Source organism: Rhipicephalus microplus, chromosome 3 (genome assembly GCF_043290135.1).
Source record: "Rhipicephalus microplus isolate Deutch F79 chromosome 3, USDA_Rmic, whole genome shotgun sequence".
In the NCBI taxonomy this organism is placed as follows: Eukaryota; Metazoa; Arthropoda; class Arachnida; order Ixodida; family Ixodidae; genus Rhipicephalus; species Rhipicephalus microplus.
The window spans coordinates 228844493-228863297 of NC_134702.1; the positions used below are offsets into that span (position 1 = coordinate 228844493).

The following is an 18805-nucleotide window of genomic DNA, read 5'->3' on the forward strand; positions in this document are numbered from 1 at the left end:
ACTACTTCAACGTGCCCTCTCTTAGAAAAAGGTGAATGATAAGTGTAATGACACCAGAAGCATTTGTGGTAGTTAAGCGGCCAGGTAAAAACTCGTGTTGATTAGGAATCAGTTGATTTTTCACGCTAACATACAATATACTGTGCAGAGCCAGCTCAAAGATGTTCAATGTGGCACGCAGTAGAGAAATCAGGCAATAATCAGAAACACCAGTTTTTGAGTCCGACTTACGTACTAGAAGAACACGCGCAGTTTTCCACATGCTGGGAAATGTGGAAGTGTTAAGAGAGATATTAGGTACTGCAGTCCATACTGGGCTAAATATATCACCATAAGCTTTCAGTACAGTGGAAGGTATGCCATCTGAACCCCATGATAACGATGGTTTTTAAGCGCCTAATGCAGGTTTTCGTCCAGCTACAGACTACTAGGTGTGCTAACTGTTTTAGGCTGTTTTCCTATTTGAGTCCTAGAGTCCGAGGCCTTGTAAAAAGATGAAAAGTATTTATCAACAAAGTCAACAACGGCATTCACTTCTACACCACCCGAGTCAAGTAGCCTGACGAACTCCTCACTTTTGCTCAACCGTTTGTGCGTATACATCTAAAACTCAGCTGGCCCGTCAGAAGCCTTTTTTTAATATTGCAGTACAGGAACTGTAGTCCCGCGTGTAAAGGTGTTTAGAGAGAGGAAAGTTACTTCTTCCTTCCACTTACTTACTTGAGAACATTTAGCTTTCTTTTGTGTGCAATCTTTATTTATACTAACTTATCAGCGCAAAAAAAATTACGCTGATATATCAGTCTAAATAATCACGAACCAACTTGCCTAAGCAACAGTTTTAGCGATCTTTTAGCTTCAGAGTACTTGTAAGTTCAAAGGAGAGCGAGGGGGCATATTTGCGACGTTCAGGTTTACATTGCGAAATAAACTTACGCAAGCTACTTAACACAAGCTCCGTAAACTGCTCAACTTGTTCATGAACACTTGGTTTGTCAGTAACCTGTGACCAATCAACGGCTGAGAAGTAATGATAAAAGCCCACGTGGTCACTTCTTTTGAAAAGAAATCTTGCAGATCGGTTAAATTGGATACTGTAGCTAACAAGAATATTACTACTAAGATAATATTATAATTATAATATTAATATTAGTAATAACAATAATGGCCGGGTGTTAACGTTCCCAACTTACGATATGATATCCAGAGATGCCGTAGTGAAGGGCTGAGAAAGTTTCGACCAACCGCAGATTTTTAACATGTACGCATACCCACACCTACTCTCTTCAATAATTTTCGCCTGCATTTAGGCAGCCAGTATTCGATCCTGCCACCTACCACACCGTATTTACTAGACCACCGCGGTGGGTCAAAATGGATTACAATAAAGTAAAAGCCCTTGAAGAGGAGCAAGAATATTGATTGGGCAGATCAGATTAAAGAATCTCTACCCGCATAAAGAACAGGACGAGGATATTTGTGTCAACATGGGATAGGTCTTTGTCCTCAAGCGGGCGCCGTCTGACAGATGTTATGGTGAATCTATATGTGATGATCATACAATCGACTAGAGATATGAAAATAGCGGCGCCCGCACAACAGGGGGCACTTTGTAAAAACATGTAAAATCACGAGGACATCGCGTTCTACATACCACTTTTTCCTTATTTTTTTCTTTTATAGTACTTGCAGTTATCATGGTCACAACTTCATTCAGCTTGCGTAATTGGTACGGCCATTGCACGTACATTTCACCGGTATTTCTGGTTCCTCCTCCGTGATATTGACGTCTCTGACATTCCACAAGACGTCTCCCACGCCGACAATTTCGCCACGCAAAGGAGAAGCATGGTTGGAGATCGGTAGAAAGTCCGATATGTTGCCCCAGTCAGCTAATCCGTGATGATTTAGTTCTTCGTAGGCTGAAAGCGAAATAAAAAAGCACGTGCTGAGACAAACGTATATAGGCTAAACTACCTTAACTACGCTTGCATGGTGGGATACCAACATTACCTCGAGGGCAAGTACACTGGACATTGGTCTGGAATGCAGACAAGATTATTTCCGTGTTCTCTAGGCGGCAGGATTTCGTAAAAATTTCGTTTGATCATTAAAACACAAACACACGATATATATATATATATATATATATATATATATATATATATATATATATATATATATATATATATATATATTTATAAGGGAAACAAGTGTATACCTAAGGGTTCGTTTTTTCGTGTTTTGACACAATAATAATGAGATGTAACAGGCAGTAATGCCAAGGAATGTATAGGGGAAGTTATTAGAACCAGTGGAATGTAAACAAGAAGAAAGAAAAGTGGGTCAAAAAATAACCAGCCGTGAGCAGGAATCGAACCTACGACCTTCGATGCTCTAACCACTGAGCTATCACAGCGGCCTTCCCTCACCCCACTTTTTTTGTTTATATGTGAATTTAGAAATAGGAGTGTCAGTCAGCGCCATCTATAAGCCAAGCGACGAGTGTGAAAACACTCATTTATGCGCATATGTGGCGTCACGTAGCACGTGATCTTATGACGAGCGGGCAGCTGATCAATAGTCTCTCGTATACAACCTAATGACACCAAGTGTGCCAGTACGAGACCTTCATTAATGAATAAGGGAAAGAAGCGTATACCTAAGGGCTCGTTTTTCCGTGCTTTGACACAATATTAATGAGATCTAAAAGACAGTAATGCCAAGGAATGTATAGGGGAAGTTATTATAACCAATGGAATGTAAATACGAAGAAAGAAAAGTGGGTGAAAAAATAACTAGCCGTGAGCAGGAATCGAGCCTACAACTTTCGGATAACGCGTTCAAAGCTCTAACCACTGAGCTATCACAGCGGCCTTCCCTCATATATAAATATATATATAAATATATATATATATATATATATATATATATATATATATATATATATATATATGTGTGTGTGTGCGTGTGTGCGTGTGCGTGTGTGTGTGTGTGTGTGTGTGTGTATGTGTGTGTGTGTGTGTGTGTGTGTGTGTGGTTAAACACGGTAGCATCGCAGACAGCACTGCCATAAGCCATGATGACGAGTATGTACCACACTTTCAAAGACCAGTCTTTCTTCGGATATGTGAACGAACTAAAAATTTGTGGTCTGTCTGTGTGTCACGCGATTCAGCAACTCGGCAAAACCTTACGCAAGTCTTCAAAACCCAGCCACCTTTGTCCAACGTTGCACATGTCTGAGTGACAACATCAATACGTAAGCATTACGTGGTGCGTTCCTGTACTAGAAAATGCATAAATACGCGATAATAAAGATCCGAGTGTTACGCTGTGCTGAAGATGCGACGCTAGCACAAAAAAACAAACGGTCGGCGACGATTCGTTTTTGCCGCCTGCCAGTGTTCCAAAGTTCTGTACGAACTTTATTTTCCGTCATTACAACCAGATGGTGTCCATATCTTACGCAGCGTCTCCAGACAGATGGCTATCGTCTTTTGAAGACATTTGCAACAGAGAGCGCAGATACGCGGTGAGTTTTTCTGTCTTCAAATTTTTGCTAATTTGCGTCTAGAAGTCAGCTTCCTGACAGGTGTACTGAATGGTGTTAGAGTGGTCTTTGTTTCGTTTTTTTTTCAGGGGTATTGTAATGATATTTCTATCCTGCACGTTACATGAGGGTAAACATTAAGGGTGCTTAGGTCATACATGTTAACTCGCCTTCGGCAATTATTTCATTCTCCAAACAAAACCTAATGACCTAATGATCTTCAAGAGTGAGTTAGGGAATGTCAACAAAAATAGTCTTAATTGTGGCAAGTCAGAACTTGCCAACTATAGTAAAAGGACAATATTTTGTTACACTGAGGCTCTCGCCAGTAGTATAACATTCCGTCAGCAGCCATAGTGTTTTGAACAGCTCTTTTAAAAGAGCACTTATATAATATTTTTGTGTGCGTGCGTTCACTTGTATGTCTGCATGTATATATACGAAAGAAAAATCCAAATACTTCAAAGGTGTTTGAACCCCCTCACCATCCACCTCCCTCTTTTGGCTACGCCCACGCCAAGGCTGCAAATTTTCATTCCAGTAAAGTGCTCACTCAGAAGTGTAAGGCGCACCGGACATATAGTTCACTGCCAGTTTCGTACCTGCCTCACGCCATGACCTTGCTGTACGAATTAACCTATTTAGTGATTTATTTATTTATCTATTTATTTATTTACTTGTGGTTCGTCTCACCTCGCAGTCCGATGAGCTTTGGGTCTCCTGCAGAGAAGAAAAAAATGCAAACTAGCTGTGAAGTCATTTGCCTCGAAAAGTGCTATTTCATAACGTTGCTACTTTTCTCCCTCCTGCCATTAAATAAATTATTAAGGAACTACCACAAGCTTTTACTTTTTTGAGGTTGTATTTCCATTACAACGGCTCTAGAAAAGAGCACTGAGCTTCATTCGATAAGTTGGTATAGATCAGGGGTCTCAAACGCACGCTCCCCATCTTCATATAAAATTTTGTGGCTTGTGCCAAAATGACACTCGCAATACATCCTCGCCTATTGTAAATATTGATGGTTTGTTTTTGCCAGCTATCGAGACAATACAGGTCTCAATATTTCTTTTTTTCATAAAGTACCCCATGCGCTCACTATGATTTGAAATATCCCCATAGAACGAAAACTCGTTATGCCAGAATCAGCCTTCGAATCTACTTTCAGTCGTACTGGTGGCAAATATTAGTATACAATTCGAAACCAGACGTCATGTCCCCGCCCGCTACCCCGTTAGAGCTATCTTCACTGTCCCAGTACTTGTAGGACCGAATAATTTCGTGACTGTGGCCAGCTATTGAAGTGAAACCTAAACGCTTCCTGTATATTGCCCTTCGATAGCACAATAAAAGCCAAAACGTGCCGATAACCCACGACCGGTGCTAAACCTTCAATAGCCCTGGGAATCCTTGACTTCGTCTCGCTCTTCGCGAATGTGGCGGTGGCCCGATGGTTACAGTAGTGCCCATCACAACAACGTATGAGCCCACCTCTAACAACCTGACTTCGGTGCCGGTGCTACGTTTATCGCGGAGAATCGGCCATAGGGCCGTATGGCAGCGAAGCATAATTTAGGCTTCATTGGTCCGTCCTTGTCGCTGGGGCACACGAAACATGAAGTTCGGCAACTGCAAGTGCACGCATAATTCTTTTCAAAGAAATCTCGCAATTAATCACAGGTTAGCTGGGGGTTTACCAAACTACTATAAAAACGCTGTTGAGCTCTCCGTCACAGAAATTGGCATAATACGAACGTAAACCGTGTCCTTACCAAAGTAGTTACATGTTTACGGTACAATAATATAATAGTGCGCGACACTCTTAGAAAAACATATCTTTACCAAAAAATTGGTGTTTAGCAGCTATATCAGCGTTTAAAGTGGTTCCACCTATGTTGACGCTTGGTTGTGCGTCTCAATCCTGACGACTAAGGCCTATGATCCATGATCTAACCCATGTGGTATAGCTGTAGTAGTTAGCACTATGAGCACCATCAGAAAAAGTGGTGACACCCATAAAAGTGTCGCTATCTGAACGCAGAACTTAAGCTAAGATCACTATTTCGCAACGTATTAGAGTTATTGAACTTCACGGATGCACTGCAGGAGAATGCAAAGCGCGTCGGGTCTCCCTCGTTGGCCGGCCGCGAGTTTTCTAGAGGCAAGCTTTAGCGAGGTATCTGCTGTTACATCCAGGTGAGAGAGGCCTGCGTCACAGATCTATTTCTTGGTATGAATGAATGCCTTCAGTGTGGCCGATGATTGAACTCACGTTGCCTAATCATGATGTGTTTAGGCTTTGACAAAGCTGTTGCTTTCTTGGAAACTCACTGATAGGGATGGTCGTAAAGTAACCATGCGGTGCAGCAGCCAATCGCGCAGTCCATGGTGTTGATGCACTATACCACTTTACCGCCCCTCGCCCCTAAACGGAGACACAGCCCCGCTGACTAATCACTGCGAGAAGAAAGTGTGCGATGTAAGATGTGAGTTTGCTACGGTTCTCGCCCACCAACGAGGGCGCATGGCATGCCCGGCATAAGCTGTCGTGGACCGACAGGTCGTGGGTTTGAGTCCCGCTGACGGACGTTTTTTTCCTGTGCAACTGATGGTGTAAATTTTTGGAGACTTCATTTTCATGACCTGAACACGTAACTGAAGCTTTCTGAATGCTTGCACAAAGCAATTTTGTTTACCTATGAAACCATAGTGTCGCCGCAATGGTGAAGCGATGAATGCCATAGCAGCAAATTTAAAGGCTATAGGAATTTAGGATAGCAGCTAAGTGTTTTGCGTCTCATCTAATATAACTGAATGAAAAAAACGTTAGGGTATCTTTAAGCTTCGCCTTTAGAAAATGAGCGCGATAGCAATATCGTGCTTTAGGGCGTAGTTGAACCACTTAGGGCATACCTCTGTGATGTGGCTCAAGAAGTTTTCATTTCGAATTACTACAATGCGGCCGATAAAGTAAAGATTTCTCTATCACGAGCCCCAATGTCGGTGATCTACTGTGGGCTATCCAGAGGGCCCACGATGCGGTGGTCGGGCTTTACCTGACTGTCTCAACGTGGGAGCGGCCCGCTGCGCGTTGAGTCGTGCACCTCAGGTGACCTCTAATAAAGTTTTGCATCCATTCATTCGCACATGCCTGCATTTTCTGTACTAGGCAGTATGCTTTAAGGCACGAGCAATTATGCGTGTGAATTGTTATCGATCGTGCGATGCGCCCACTACGTTGTCTCAAGTGAATACGTGCAGTAACGTGGTAGCCAGCTTTAAATGACAAAGTCATTATGATAGTCACATGTTCTGACGCCCGATGGTAATGTACATTTCTACCACGCAATATTATTGCTATATTACATGTTGCAATGTGAAGCCTGCATACAGGACGCCAGTGCTTCTACAACATGAACGTTCCTTCTGCTGTATTTCCTAGCAAACAATGCTATGTTATTTGTAGTTCAAAGCAGACGCGTGGCTGTGACGTCGAACACGTGCTTGCCACGCTAAGTCCCAGGACTCGATCGCACCTCGCGGCCAAAAACTCTTGTTATTTATTTTATTTGCGCCTTTCTCGATTTTTCGCTCACAACTAACGATGCCCACGCCGACGTGGCTTCCATCACAGGAATTCCTCCAAAATGATCTCTTTAACGCTATCGTGGCAACACTGGTGTAAGGAAACGCAACTGCTCCAGAAAACTAAGCCGTTTTTATCCTGTCGGTTTTCTCTCAACGGGAAACCGGGAAATAACAGGTCAGAACAGAGCAAGTTTTTGAGCGGCCTCCTGATGTCTGTTGGGACAGCGTCATCTACATCAGGCCAGTGGTGATGATGAAAATACACATCGACCATATGACCAAGAAATACCGTTAGAATAATTTTCGTTAATTTAAAGGTGCTCAGAGTCGACCCTACAATCTATCGGTTTCCAACAGTAGGAACCGGGTGTCCTACACACTACGCTGGCGACGCTTCTGCGCGACGCTTTACAACCGTGGCCACTTTGAAAATCTCACAGCGTCTCCATCTCCGTGTGATTTTGGCTGGTGAGGTGATATCACCGTCTTGGAGCGATCAAGTAAAATACTACGTCGTGACGCAAATGAGCACCGACAAGGAGCGCTTTGATATCACCAGCGCTAAAGTCACTGGAACGGAGGAAGTACCATCTTTGTTTTCTCTTGCCGGCGCGAGCTCTCGACGGGCTTAACCGCATAAATGGCCCAACTCGGGCCTCTCGCTAGTGTCTCGGCACGCGCGTGGCTTTTTAGATAAATAAATATATGCCAAAATTTTCTACGACGAGATATATCCGTATGACGAATTTGAATGACAGGTGGTTGCATGAAAATCATGACATGCATTTTATGTACATACAGCATAGTTTACATGCAGCCCTCACGACTGGTGGGCCTTCTTGATTTTCACCAAAATTGGTACTCTGTGAGGCGACTGTATGACCAACATAAATGAAACATGAAAACATGAAAACAACGAGGTGAATAAATTTCATATACAGCATTAGTTACTTGCCACGCTGATAGCGTCTTCACGGCTGGTCGGCTTGCTTGATATTCACCAACTCGGTAATGCGTGCGGTGATGGTATGATGAACACAAATGACAAGTGCTACTGTGAAAATCGTGACATGCGTGCCAGTGTTGATGTTATTTACATGCCGCAATGTTTATGGGCTCGCAGCCGGTTCGCTATCTCGACACAAACCTACATTGGTGATGCATGACGTGGATGTATGACGAACATAGATGACACATTGTAACAGGAAAGCAAAACACGCGTGTTATAAGCCATAATTTACATGCCGTGCTTACTGTTCACTTTCGGCCCGTTCGCTATATCATGATATAAGCCAAAATTGGTATGCCGGGACGCTACTGAATGACGAACGTAAACTATACCAAGTTGTAAGAAGAAAATGTGACGTTTCTTTCTTCCACCTCACAGTTATAGTCGTCACTGTATAGCGTCCCGTTATTCCAACCATGGCATTTCGCAAGCTAGCGAAACGGCGGCGAAGAATACCACGAGCCTGTAATGTAATTCATGCAGCAGACGCCTTGCATGTCATTATTTCCATGTAACCGCCTGTCTTTTACGTTCGTCGTACAGTCACGTGACACAGTTCAATTATTGGAGTATATGCAGATAGCCAACAGGCCGTGACCACACCATGAGAGGAACGTTTAGATCGCGTATTACGCATGGCATGCATGTTGTAATCTTTTTGTTTACACCTGTTATTTGCGTTTACCATAAAGTCATGTCATCCAATATGAATCTTGGTGTATATCGAGGTAGCGAAGCAGCCATTAGTAAGTCGCGAGTGTGGTAGTTAGTAAGTTGATAATGCCGTACATGGCATGCACCAAATCATTTCCTGCTACTCCCTGTCATTTACATTAGTCACAAGCACATATATCATCATAGTATTTTTGTTACGCGGTACCGAACTAAACGGCCATGATGAACTCTCAAATTTGGGTGCACGTTAAAGAACCCCCGGTGGTCGAAATTTCCGGAGCCCTCCACTACGGCGTCTCTCATAATCAAATGGTGGTTTTGGGACGTGAAACCCCACATATCAATCAACCGTGATGAACCCAAGACCACGTCTTAAAACTCATGTTGTACATGGCATGCGTGACACGATTTTTGCGTTAAGGTGGGTTAATTACGTTCATCATGCAATCTTGTCACGGCATGCGAACTGTGATATGTATGATGTTACCGAAACGGCTGCGAGAGTGCCAAGACAGTGGCGAGAAATTATGCGCGGTTCATTACATGAACTTTAGGATTTTCATGTTATGACCAGCTGTTTATTTTCGTAATACCGTCATTTTCATCCTCATCAGCCTGACTACGTCCACTGCAGGACAAAGGCCTCTCCCATGTTCCGCCAGTTAACCCGGTCCTGTTCTTGCTGCTGCCAATTTATACCCGCAAACTTCTTAATCTCATCTGCCCACCTAACCTTATGTCTCCCCCTTAACCCGCTTGTCTTCTCTGGGAATCCAGTCAGTTACCCTTCATGACAAGCGGTTATCCTGTCTACGCGCTACATGCCCGGCCCATGTTCATTTCCTCTTCTTGATTTTAGCCATGATATCCTTAACCCCTATTTGCTCCTTAATCCACTCTGCTCTCTCTTATCTTTTAAGGTTACACCTACCATTTTCCTTTTCATTGCTCGCTGCGTCGTCCTCTATTTAGGCTGAACCCTCTTTGCAAGTCTCCAGGTTTCTGCTCCATAGCTAAGTACTGGCAAGATACCTGTTATATACCTTCCTCTTGAGGGATAGTGGCAATCTACCCGTAATAATTTGAGAGTGCTTGCGAAATGTGCTCCACCACATTCTTTTTCTTCTAGTTACTTCAATTTCGTGATTTGGCTCCGCGGTTATTACCTGCCCTAAGTAGACATAGTCTTTTACAACTTGAAGTGCACTATTACTTATCTCGAAGCGCTGCTCTTTTCCGAGGTTGTTGTACATTACTTTCGTTTTCTGCAGATTTTCTGCAGATTCTAATGTTTTCTTTAGAATTCAATAAACCAAAGGAACAAGCAGGATTTCGAACAGGCTACTCAACAATCGATTACATTCATACTATCAATCAGGTAATAGAGAAACGCTCAGAATATAACCAACATTTATACATAGACTTCATAGATTACGAGAAGGCGTTTAATTCAGTAGAAATATCAGCCGTCATGCAGACACTGCAGAATCAGGGTGTCGATGAAGTATATATAAACATCCTGGAAGAAATCTACAGGGGATCAACTGCTACCATAGTGTTTCATAAAGAAAACAACAAAATACCAATTAAGAAGGGTGTAAGGCAGGGGGACACAATCTCCCCAATGCTATTTACCGCGTGCTTACAGTAGGTTTTCAGAGGCCTAAAATGGGAAAAGTTAGAGATAAGAGTTAATGGAGAGTACCTTAGAAACCTGCGCTTTGCCGATGACATTGCATTGCTGAGTAACTCAGGGGACGAATTGCAACTCATGATTACGGAGTTAGACAAGGAGAGCAGAAAAGTGAGTCTTAAAATTAATCTGCCGAAAACCCTCATGTTATGCCATACCAATTTTGATGCAGATCTTAACAAGCAAACGGTCAGAAAACCTGGTGGCGCACATGTGTGCATAGTTTATAAAAGCGCAGAGTTGATCGGCACATCTTAATGCTTACAACATGAATCAACTGTGGCCTTAGTAAATCTTTAAGAACTCATGATCAAGAGGCAATTTCCACTGCTTTTTGGCTTAAATACAGTTAACCACAATAGTTTACGGACCAGCGGTGCACCATCTATTGTCGACTGCAGTGCTTGGCCTGAAAGGGGCCTTCTTATACCCTGACCTTTCCATTTTCCACTGCCGCACAGCGCATTGTTCACAGTTTTCACGCAAAGTGCTCATCTGCAGTACGACCGTCACAAGTCTATTTTGCTAGTAGGATCAAAGCTATCATGGCGTGCCGCAAACGACATTCCGTTGGTTGCGTATCACACTGCGGCAAAGATTGCAACTGATAAGTTATGCTAATTGACTGCTGTCGAGGCACAAGCAAAATTTTCTGTATTTCTGTCCACTTCTGCATAACTGCTGCAAACTGGTTCCGCCATGAAGTCAACAAAGGCCACTTTTCATCTTTAGCAGAGCAGCAACTATACCTCTTACCAGCCGCCTATATCCCCACCGCAGTGGTCTAGTGGCTAAAAGGCACTCAGCTGCAGACCCGCAGGTTGCGGGTTCGAATTCCGGCTGCGGCGGCTGCACTTCGGAAGGAGGCGAAAATTCTGTACGCCTGCGTGCTCAAACTTGGGGGCACGTTAAAGAACCCCATGTGGCCGAATATCTTGGATTCCTCCACTTCGGCGTCTTTTATATTATATCGTGGTTTTGGAACGTTAAACCTTACATAACAATAGATGAAAACCAGCTCCTTGTGATCGTAACTTCATAACATTAAAATTTAAGAGGCACCCTCGTTAACTCTTTGTCTACTTCTGAGCTGCTGGGACAGTCAGCAAAGCCTAAATAACTATGCTGCTTTGGGAGACGTTGGCTGCTCTGTCTATGGCAGACGCTATTTTCGCAACGTCACGTCCTGCGATATTGTCGTTTCAAATATGTGCCATCGGAATTTTTCTAGTTTTGTTATGTTTTATGTGGCTCTCTTCCTTTTTTCGATACAAATGCTTTCTACATTGCCTTCTGCACTTGTATTTCTGTGTGAGAGATAGTCACTCTGGTTCAGGTGCGGAAAAGCCGTTTCGTCATTCATCCTCATCTAGCATACGCCAGCATCCAACAGCCCACCCCCCGTGCCACCATACCCCGCACCATGAGCAACCATACTGATGGGTGGTTAAACTCACGTTTCGATATAGTGGACATCATTTCAGTAGGATCCCTCTTTTCTGATTTTTTTTGTTCAGTTGCAAACTCACTTGTTCGTTCGAGCAGGAGAAATACGGCAGTGACCACGAAGGCCGGAAAAAACAGCAGGCTGCAGAATGTGTTGATGAGACTGTTGCAGTTGCGGGACAGCACAGCATCACCAGGATCCCTGTGTGGCGGGAGGCATTTTCTTTCAATGCTGTCAAACAGTCATTCACTGATAAGAGATGCACCAAAAACTCTAATTCATCTGATGGGCTCGCAAAGTCTATCACCAGCGCATCCGACATTTTCGCAATGGTAACAGCGTCAGCCCTTCCCCTGTACTGTAGATGCCTACTTGTAAACGATGTGCTGCCACTGTCACATCAAAGGTTTCTGTGCGCCATTACGGCTCATTTTTCGGAAACCTTAATTACGCATGGTCGCCAAGAGCGAAGTAGTTAGTCACTCTGAGATTTAAAAAATAACAATAACAAATCTGGAATGCTTACCATTCCCCTGGCAGAACCCAGAAAGCAAAAAAAAACATAAACAACCATTTCAAAAAAGAGCAAGTGAGGCAAGAATTTTTCCTTTGAGTTCTTGCTCAGTATTTGTGGAACACGCGCAACGCTGTTGCGCTTTCTGGCAGACGCGGCGTTTCGGCGGTTCCTTGGTTAATATTTTTGGATGTTACTAGACGGGAATGTGGCAATGTGAGCACCAAGTGTGGGAGGTCCTCAACCAAGGCAAGGAAGAGTTGACTACAGTCACGTGTATAAATATCCGGCACTACCACGTAGGCTGTACAACTTCAATATAGTATACGGGAGAATGAGGGCAGTGATGGGGTGGCCGTTTTTTGTGTTTGTCTAAAAGGGAAGAAGGCGTCTAATGTGCCTACGAATTCCACACATTCACTTGGTAGATCTGAGCGGGCACTTCGGTGAACATTCACCCCCCACCCCGCTTATGGGGAACCCTGCTCATGCCTGTTTATATTCGCAGCATTGCGGAAAGCTCTTTGCAGGGCTAATTGAAATTTGAAAACAAAGAGCACATATATGAAGGGAAAGTTTTACAATGTAGTCCATTGGGCTATGATGTGGAATTGTGGTAGTGACAATGACATATGTTAGTCTTGTATCTTAACAAAAAAAAACCTGTTGTTGCTTTTTCTGGGACAGCAAAGGCATAGCGTCTCCAAAGTCGTGTTTGAAGCGGATGCTCAATTCATCCAAAAAGACCTCTAACCACGGCTTTGAATAATTCTGCAAGATATATACTACGCTAAGAACAAAACTCAAACCACAACAAAAATAAGTATTGCGTTATCCAGTGGATGTACTGCGCAATGTGCTCGCATCAAATTCAAGCAACACTATTGAGAAGCATGAGCAACATTGCGCAATTTCTTCAAAACAGGCCAAGCAAACTGTCTTGTTGCTTAAAAGATGACCTGTACCTTTTTCTTTCATTAGTAATCATTCAACTCCCGATATGCAAATTGATAGTTCAAGGTCTTAGCAGTTTGCATCGGGGTGTTAAACAAAAGATATCTTCAGCAATAGACTTCAAATATGCGTGCCGATACGTTTTCTGAACGTTATATGAGCCTGCTAAGTATCTACTAAACGCAAAAGAAATCCATTCTCGTCAGATTTTTTTAGTAGAGAGCACTATAACGATCGGCAGCTAGACGTCTTTCATTTTTTTTGATGCGGGCCCAGTTTCAGGCTAACGAACTTTTTTTGCAATTCATTAGGTCGCTGTCTATGTTCAAACTACAACTTATTCGAAAATTTTTAAGGTATACTGCTGCTGCGCGATGTGCAAGTGATGCAGCAGTCAGATAGTTTTCAGCAATCACGACCAATGGTGAAAAAACTTGCAGGAACTTGAATAATTTGTTTCTGTTCTGCCTAATCATGCATACAAATTCTGCAAATATTCGTTCATCAGAGATTCTCACACCTATATTACGTACCAGAAAGGCACGGTACACATTCTCTAAAATATTCTCGACTAAACGTGAGCTGCTACTGGCGAAATTAGAAGAGAAAATATTGTTGACTGAAGACCCCGAAGTCAATCAATGTTGGTTATTTGAACTCAAGATCCTCGCAGTGGCAACAGGGGGACACTTGACTTCATATAGAATACTTACCTCCTTCCAGTGCTAAGGAAACAATAATCAAACCACCAACAATTTAATTCATGCGCATATACAAAGAAAATATTTCTACAGCTTGCCATTTATGATTTTACATGGCATTCCATTTTCATGACGCACAGAGTCTGGATATCTACAGATGTACACATGTGGCTTAGTAAGGCGATGAAAAAGGGACACTTGATGCCCTCCCCTAGAAGCCACCACAACACTCCTCCCTTCTTCCCCCCCCCCTCGATGCAACACAGCTTTTCATCTTCACAATCAGCACACAAAAATGACATAAACGTAGCAATCTATAAAGCACTCTAGGCCTTTCACGGACGGTGCGTGTGACGTCCACTACATTGTCATGCAGGCACAGGTACATTGGATAGACGAGACATTGCTTGAACGTCCGTCTAAGAGTACATGCTAGCTCTCTGAAAGGTACTCCATCCACACACCTTGGCCTCCTAAGCCGGCAGTGTGGCCGGTCTGCTGAGTTGGACAATACCACTGTGTTGATGAGCCATAGAGACCAGCACACGCGTGTGAATTTGCTGGAGCATGCGAAATCTCGAAAGCTGGAGACAGGTGCGTGAGCCAACCTTCAACCGCTCTCACAGATGCTGAGATTTCTTATCTGCAGCAAACTTGACTACTTGCTTGGTGGGGGGTGTCAAGTTTTCTTTATGCCTTCACGTTTTCATTGATATGACAGGTTTCTTCCATTAAAATTTCAGTTGTTACACAGCACTGGTCATGCACTTTCTGTTGTTTTTTTTTACTTTTGGTGCACTGATCGGGATGAGTGTGTTTCAACTGGCCCACTCTGCTACTTTACTACAGGTTTTCACCCTATGGCACAAAAGCATTGCCACGCGTGCACAGATGTGTCCCTTCTTCCAAATATTTCAGAGGCGCGAAGTTTTCGAAAAAGCTATATCCCGACTTTCTGTTGCAAAATAGTCTCCATGTACACGGTTAAGCACGTAGCAGCTCTTGCCGACCCGATAGATTAGAAGTTCAATTCAAAAGCATAGCGAAAACTTGCATCTGCAGGGGTGTTGTTGTCCTGAATCTTGCTGCGGATGCACAAAACAGAAGATAAGTAACGTTTAAATTTTTGCTGGGTATACCGACCGTTGAATTCTCGAATCGAAAATTCGTGCTTTGGTGCCGGGGTATATGAATAAACCGTTTATATTTTGAAAGCGCAGGTATGACATGCTAAGCCCGTTTCGAGGAACGTCCATGAAGGTATCCAGTCGTTAGTCTAGATCTATTATATTGAGAAAAGATGTCACCGTGGGGAAACATATTTGGTGGTAACTTAGCCAAATAGCAACGGTTTTGTTTATGCAAGGCGTGAAAAGCACTAAGCTGCTGTGATTGGTTTTCACCCATTGCAAAATAGAATGGCATAAGCTAGTATTGTGTTTGTTGTAGTGAGATCTTGTTGATGCAGTTGTAATCAATGCTCTTTTAGGGTTCACACTTTTTTTTTCTTTACGTGGCTAACGTTTTGCGGAAGATTGCGTATCCAGGATGCATTTTATTGATGGGAGGGTGGACAGACGTTCAACTGCCCTTCATCTCCTTTAAAAAAGAAACATTTCACACTCTCCTCTTTAGCTGGAAGTGGCACTGGCCACCATTCGTGAGAATTAAACACACATAAACGCACTACAATATGGCCGATAGAGAGCTGTTCGTCCCAGTTTTATTGACAGAGCATTAGACGAGTAATTTGAAGGTTCCGGGTTTAGATCCGACCTACGTAAAGGGTAATTGTTCTTCTACTTCAATTGCCTTCAGTTTATGTTTACATTATTAAACTACAATAAAGAAAAATTATTATTGTCCTCTAATGTTCCCTGTGCACTTTCACGCAAGTATAGTGTACTGATTGCATTGAGTGTGCGTTACTGAAAATTGAGCCCCTCGAATTATTTGCCTCGAATGATTCTCCATGTATGTGTTTACATGTTGTTACAAAGAGGTGCGCCAAAGCAGCAGCAAGCTCATCGTTGGTGCTGTTATTTACGTCTGCTAAATATTACTCATGTAATGAGCAGCATCAAAAGCAGGTAGCCATGGCAAATTACCGCCAGTAATTTAGCACGGAGCTGCAGCCTCATAACACTGTGCATGCCGGCACACTGCATGTTTTGTTTGAATGCGAAGCAGCTATTTGACTAGCCTGTGTAACGCTGTCCATCCGTGTCTCCGCGCCAATGCACCGCAGTTGTTGAAACGAAACCAAGTAGGCCAAGTCGCAGCTGCGCAATGGCGTCACTCTCCCTCATCTGCAGCAGCTGCCGGCTCCCACCAACACACCTAGGTGATTTTTCCCCTCCACCCGCTGGCTACACACTTCTCTATCGCTGGACCCTTTCCACCGCCTGCAACGCTCAACCACACGTCAATTGGAAACACCAATTCGGCTAGTTTGTCTGCAATAAAACTTACATGAAATCCAACCCGTCTCCCATGTCTGCGTTTCAAAGAAACGTTTACTCCAGTAAAGGCTACACCATGGTTTGCTTCAAACCACGGTGTAAAATTCTTACACCATGCTTCAAACTCTTCTTCAAGCGCCTGCGTCAACTCCATTTTCAGCCGAGGGAACGGCGTTCGCACCTCCACGGCTTCGCATCATGGTTTCCTTTGAGGAAATGGTCTATAATTTCCCTTTTAATACCTTGGGTTAAGTATCTACGTCTCGTTTTAACCGTTACGTCTACTACATATCTCCGCTACATTGGCGTGCCCATATATATGTCTAGGGATCGATCACTTTAGCACTAAACACAAAGGAATAACACTCGATGAACACACAAGCGTCACCCAAGGCTCTTCCCTACAAGGACTCATTTAACGTATTTAACTGGGCTACGCTATATTCACTCCGACCAGAAGAAACTTTTACTTTAGTTGAATTGATCGGCAACATACACTATTCCCTCGAACACACATATATGCAAGGTCAGAACAGCACCGCATTATATCTAAATACCGTAAATAAAGCAAACACAAAAGAAGTACTTGCTGTGACACAGCATGTATGCCTTCAATACAATCTTCTTACCTTCGGCCAATTCTTTGTCACTTACTGCGAACAACAAGAAGAGCACGCATTCATAATCTAAAACAAGAAATATCAATCGAAAGTTTATCGCACATTTTTGTAGAAGTTGAGGAATATGGTAGTTTTAAAAAAAAACGTGCAGGCTTGAGGTGCGAAAAATTCCTAACAGGGTATTTCACTACAGCGAAGGTTTGAACAAGTGCACTTCTCTTCAGCTAATCGCTGCTAAGAATTTGCTGATGCTGCTTAAAACTGTACATTTAGGGGCGAAGCTCGTTAAAGTGGTCCCCATTCGTCCCTCTTAGTAGTCGTAGTCGTAGTGTGTAACCGGTCTTACGTTTTGAACTCCAAGGAGGTGCCGGTGGGAGACTTCTCCTGTGCGTTGTTGAACAATAAAAAAGTTCACAGCGTGCGCGTTACCTAAAAGCCGAATTCTCCTGTCTCTCATTCCCCATTAGCTGCCATTGGCATGTACATTGACCACTATCTGAGAAGAAGGGGTTGCTACGTTATACTCACTGGGCGTAACCTCCTTGGTTTTAGAAATGTTTAGCAAGCGTTCTGCCGCAGCCCCATGAATACAGTAAACTAGTATGTACTATGAACTCGAGGTGATTAAAGGTGGGAAGTAGACACGAAGCACAAGCCGTAAGAAAGTGTGCGTGTGCAACCTCTCCTTTAGCCCCTGGAATGTCCGCTGGACGGCGGTGCTTTTAAATGAGCAATATACAATAAAAAGATGCGAGATGGTGGTACTTGGAGTGTTGAATACATGGACGAACGGACGCACAGACAGATACATGGACGAATGCACGGATGGCTCCACGAACGGATGGACGCAGGGGTGGATGCAGGGGTGGATGAATGGACGAACGCAGGGACGGACGCATAGATGGACGTGTGGACGCACGAACAGACGCACGCACGGACGGGCGAATGGACGCACGGACTGTCACACAGACGTACGCATGGACGGACAGAAGCAAGAACGAATGGACGGACGGGAGCAAGAACGAATGGACGGACGGATGTTTCGCCCCACTCTCCATCATTCATTCCGTGGACATGCTGCCATTTTTTATGGCCAGCTGCGCGTATAATAGAGCTATTTCGATTGTCTTCAGGTTGGAATTCAAAATTGATCAATTTGCCAAGGCTGAAACTTTGGTAGAAGACGATGGCGGCCCTTATAAGAAGCGCATGACTGCACACACACTACTGTAAATTTGCGGTCGCCTGCAATGAGTAGGGTCTATTGCCGGTGACTGCTAGAGCTCATTTTGCAATGAATAGATATTTTATGGTTTATTTTTCTAATATGCACAGTGGCAATAGAACTTCTAGATTTCTTTGTGCGCTGAAAAATGCATTTTGTTGCAGCTTATCGCCTCATGGCACCTTTAATAAAGATGCCTGCGCAACATGCTTTCCTCGTGAGCTGATATCTGAAATGTCAGTATTACAAATTTATTCTTGGTGTAGTGTTTTTTTTTTGTCTCTTCATTTTTTCTCTCAGTGAAATGCTTGTATCTTTCGTGTTACTTTGGTGATCATTTGCAAGAATAATGTATATGCTCTCT

General features: G+C 43.4%; 1 protein-coding gene across 1 annotated transcript in view; it reads right to left on the reverse strand.

Moving 5' to 3' along the window:
* The window catches only part of LOC142803154 (uncharacterized), a 169370-nt gene that overhangs the window by 66076 nt on the left and 84489 nt on the right, over positions 1–18805 (reverse strand). The window contains exons 7-10 of the mRNA XM_075888253.1: positions 12492–12498; positions 12048–12166; positions 4247–4273; positions 1749–1922 (exon numbers count right to left, since the gene is read on the reverse strand). Of these exons, the coding sequence (XP_075744368.1) occupies positions 1749–1922; positions 4247–4273; positions 12048–12166; positions 12492–12498 (327 nt within the window). The remainder of the gene's footprint in view (positions 1–1748; positions 1923–4246; positions 4274–12047; positions 12167–12491; positions 12499–18805) is intronic.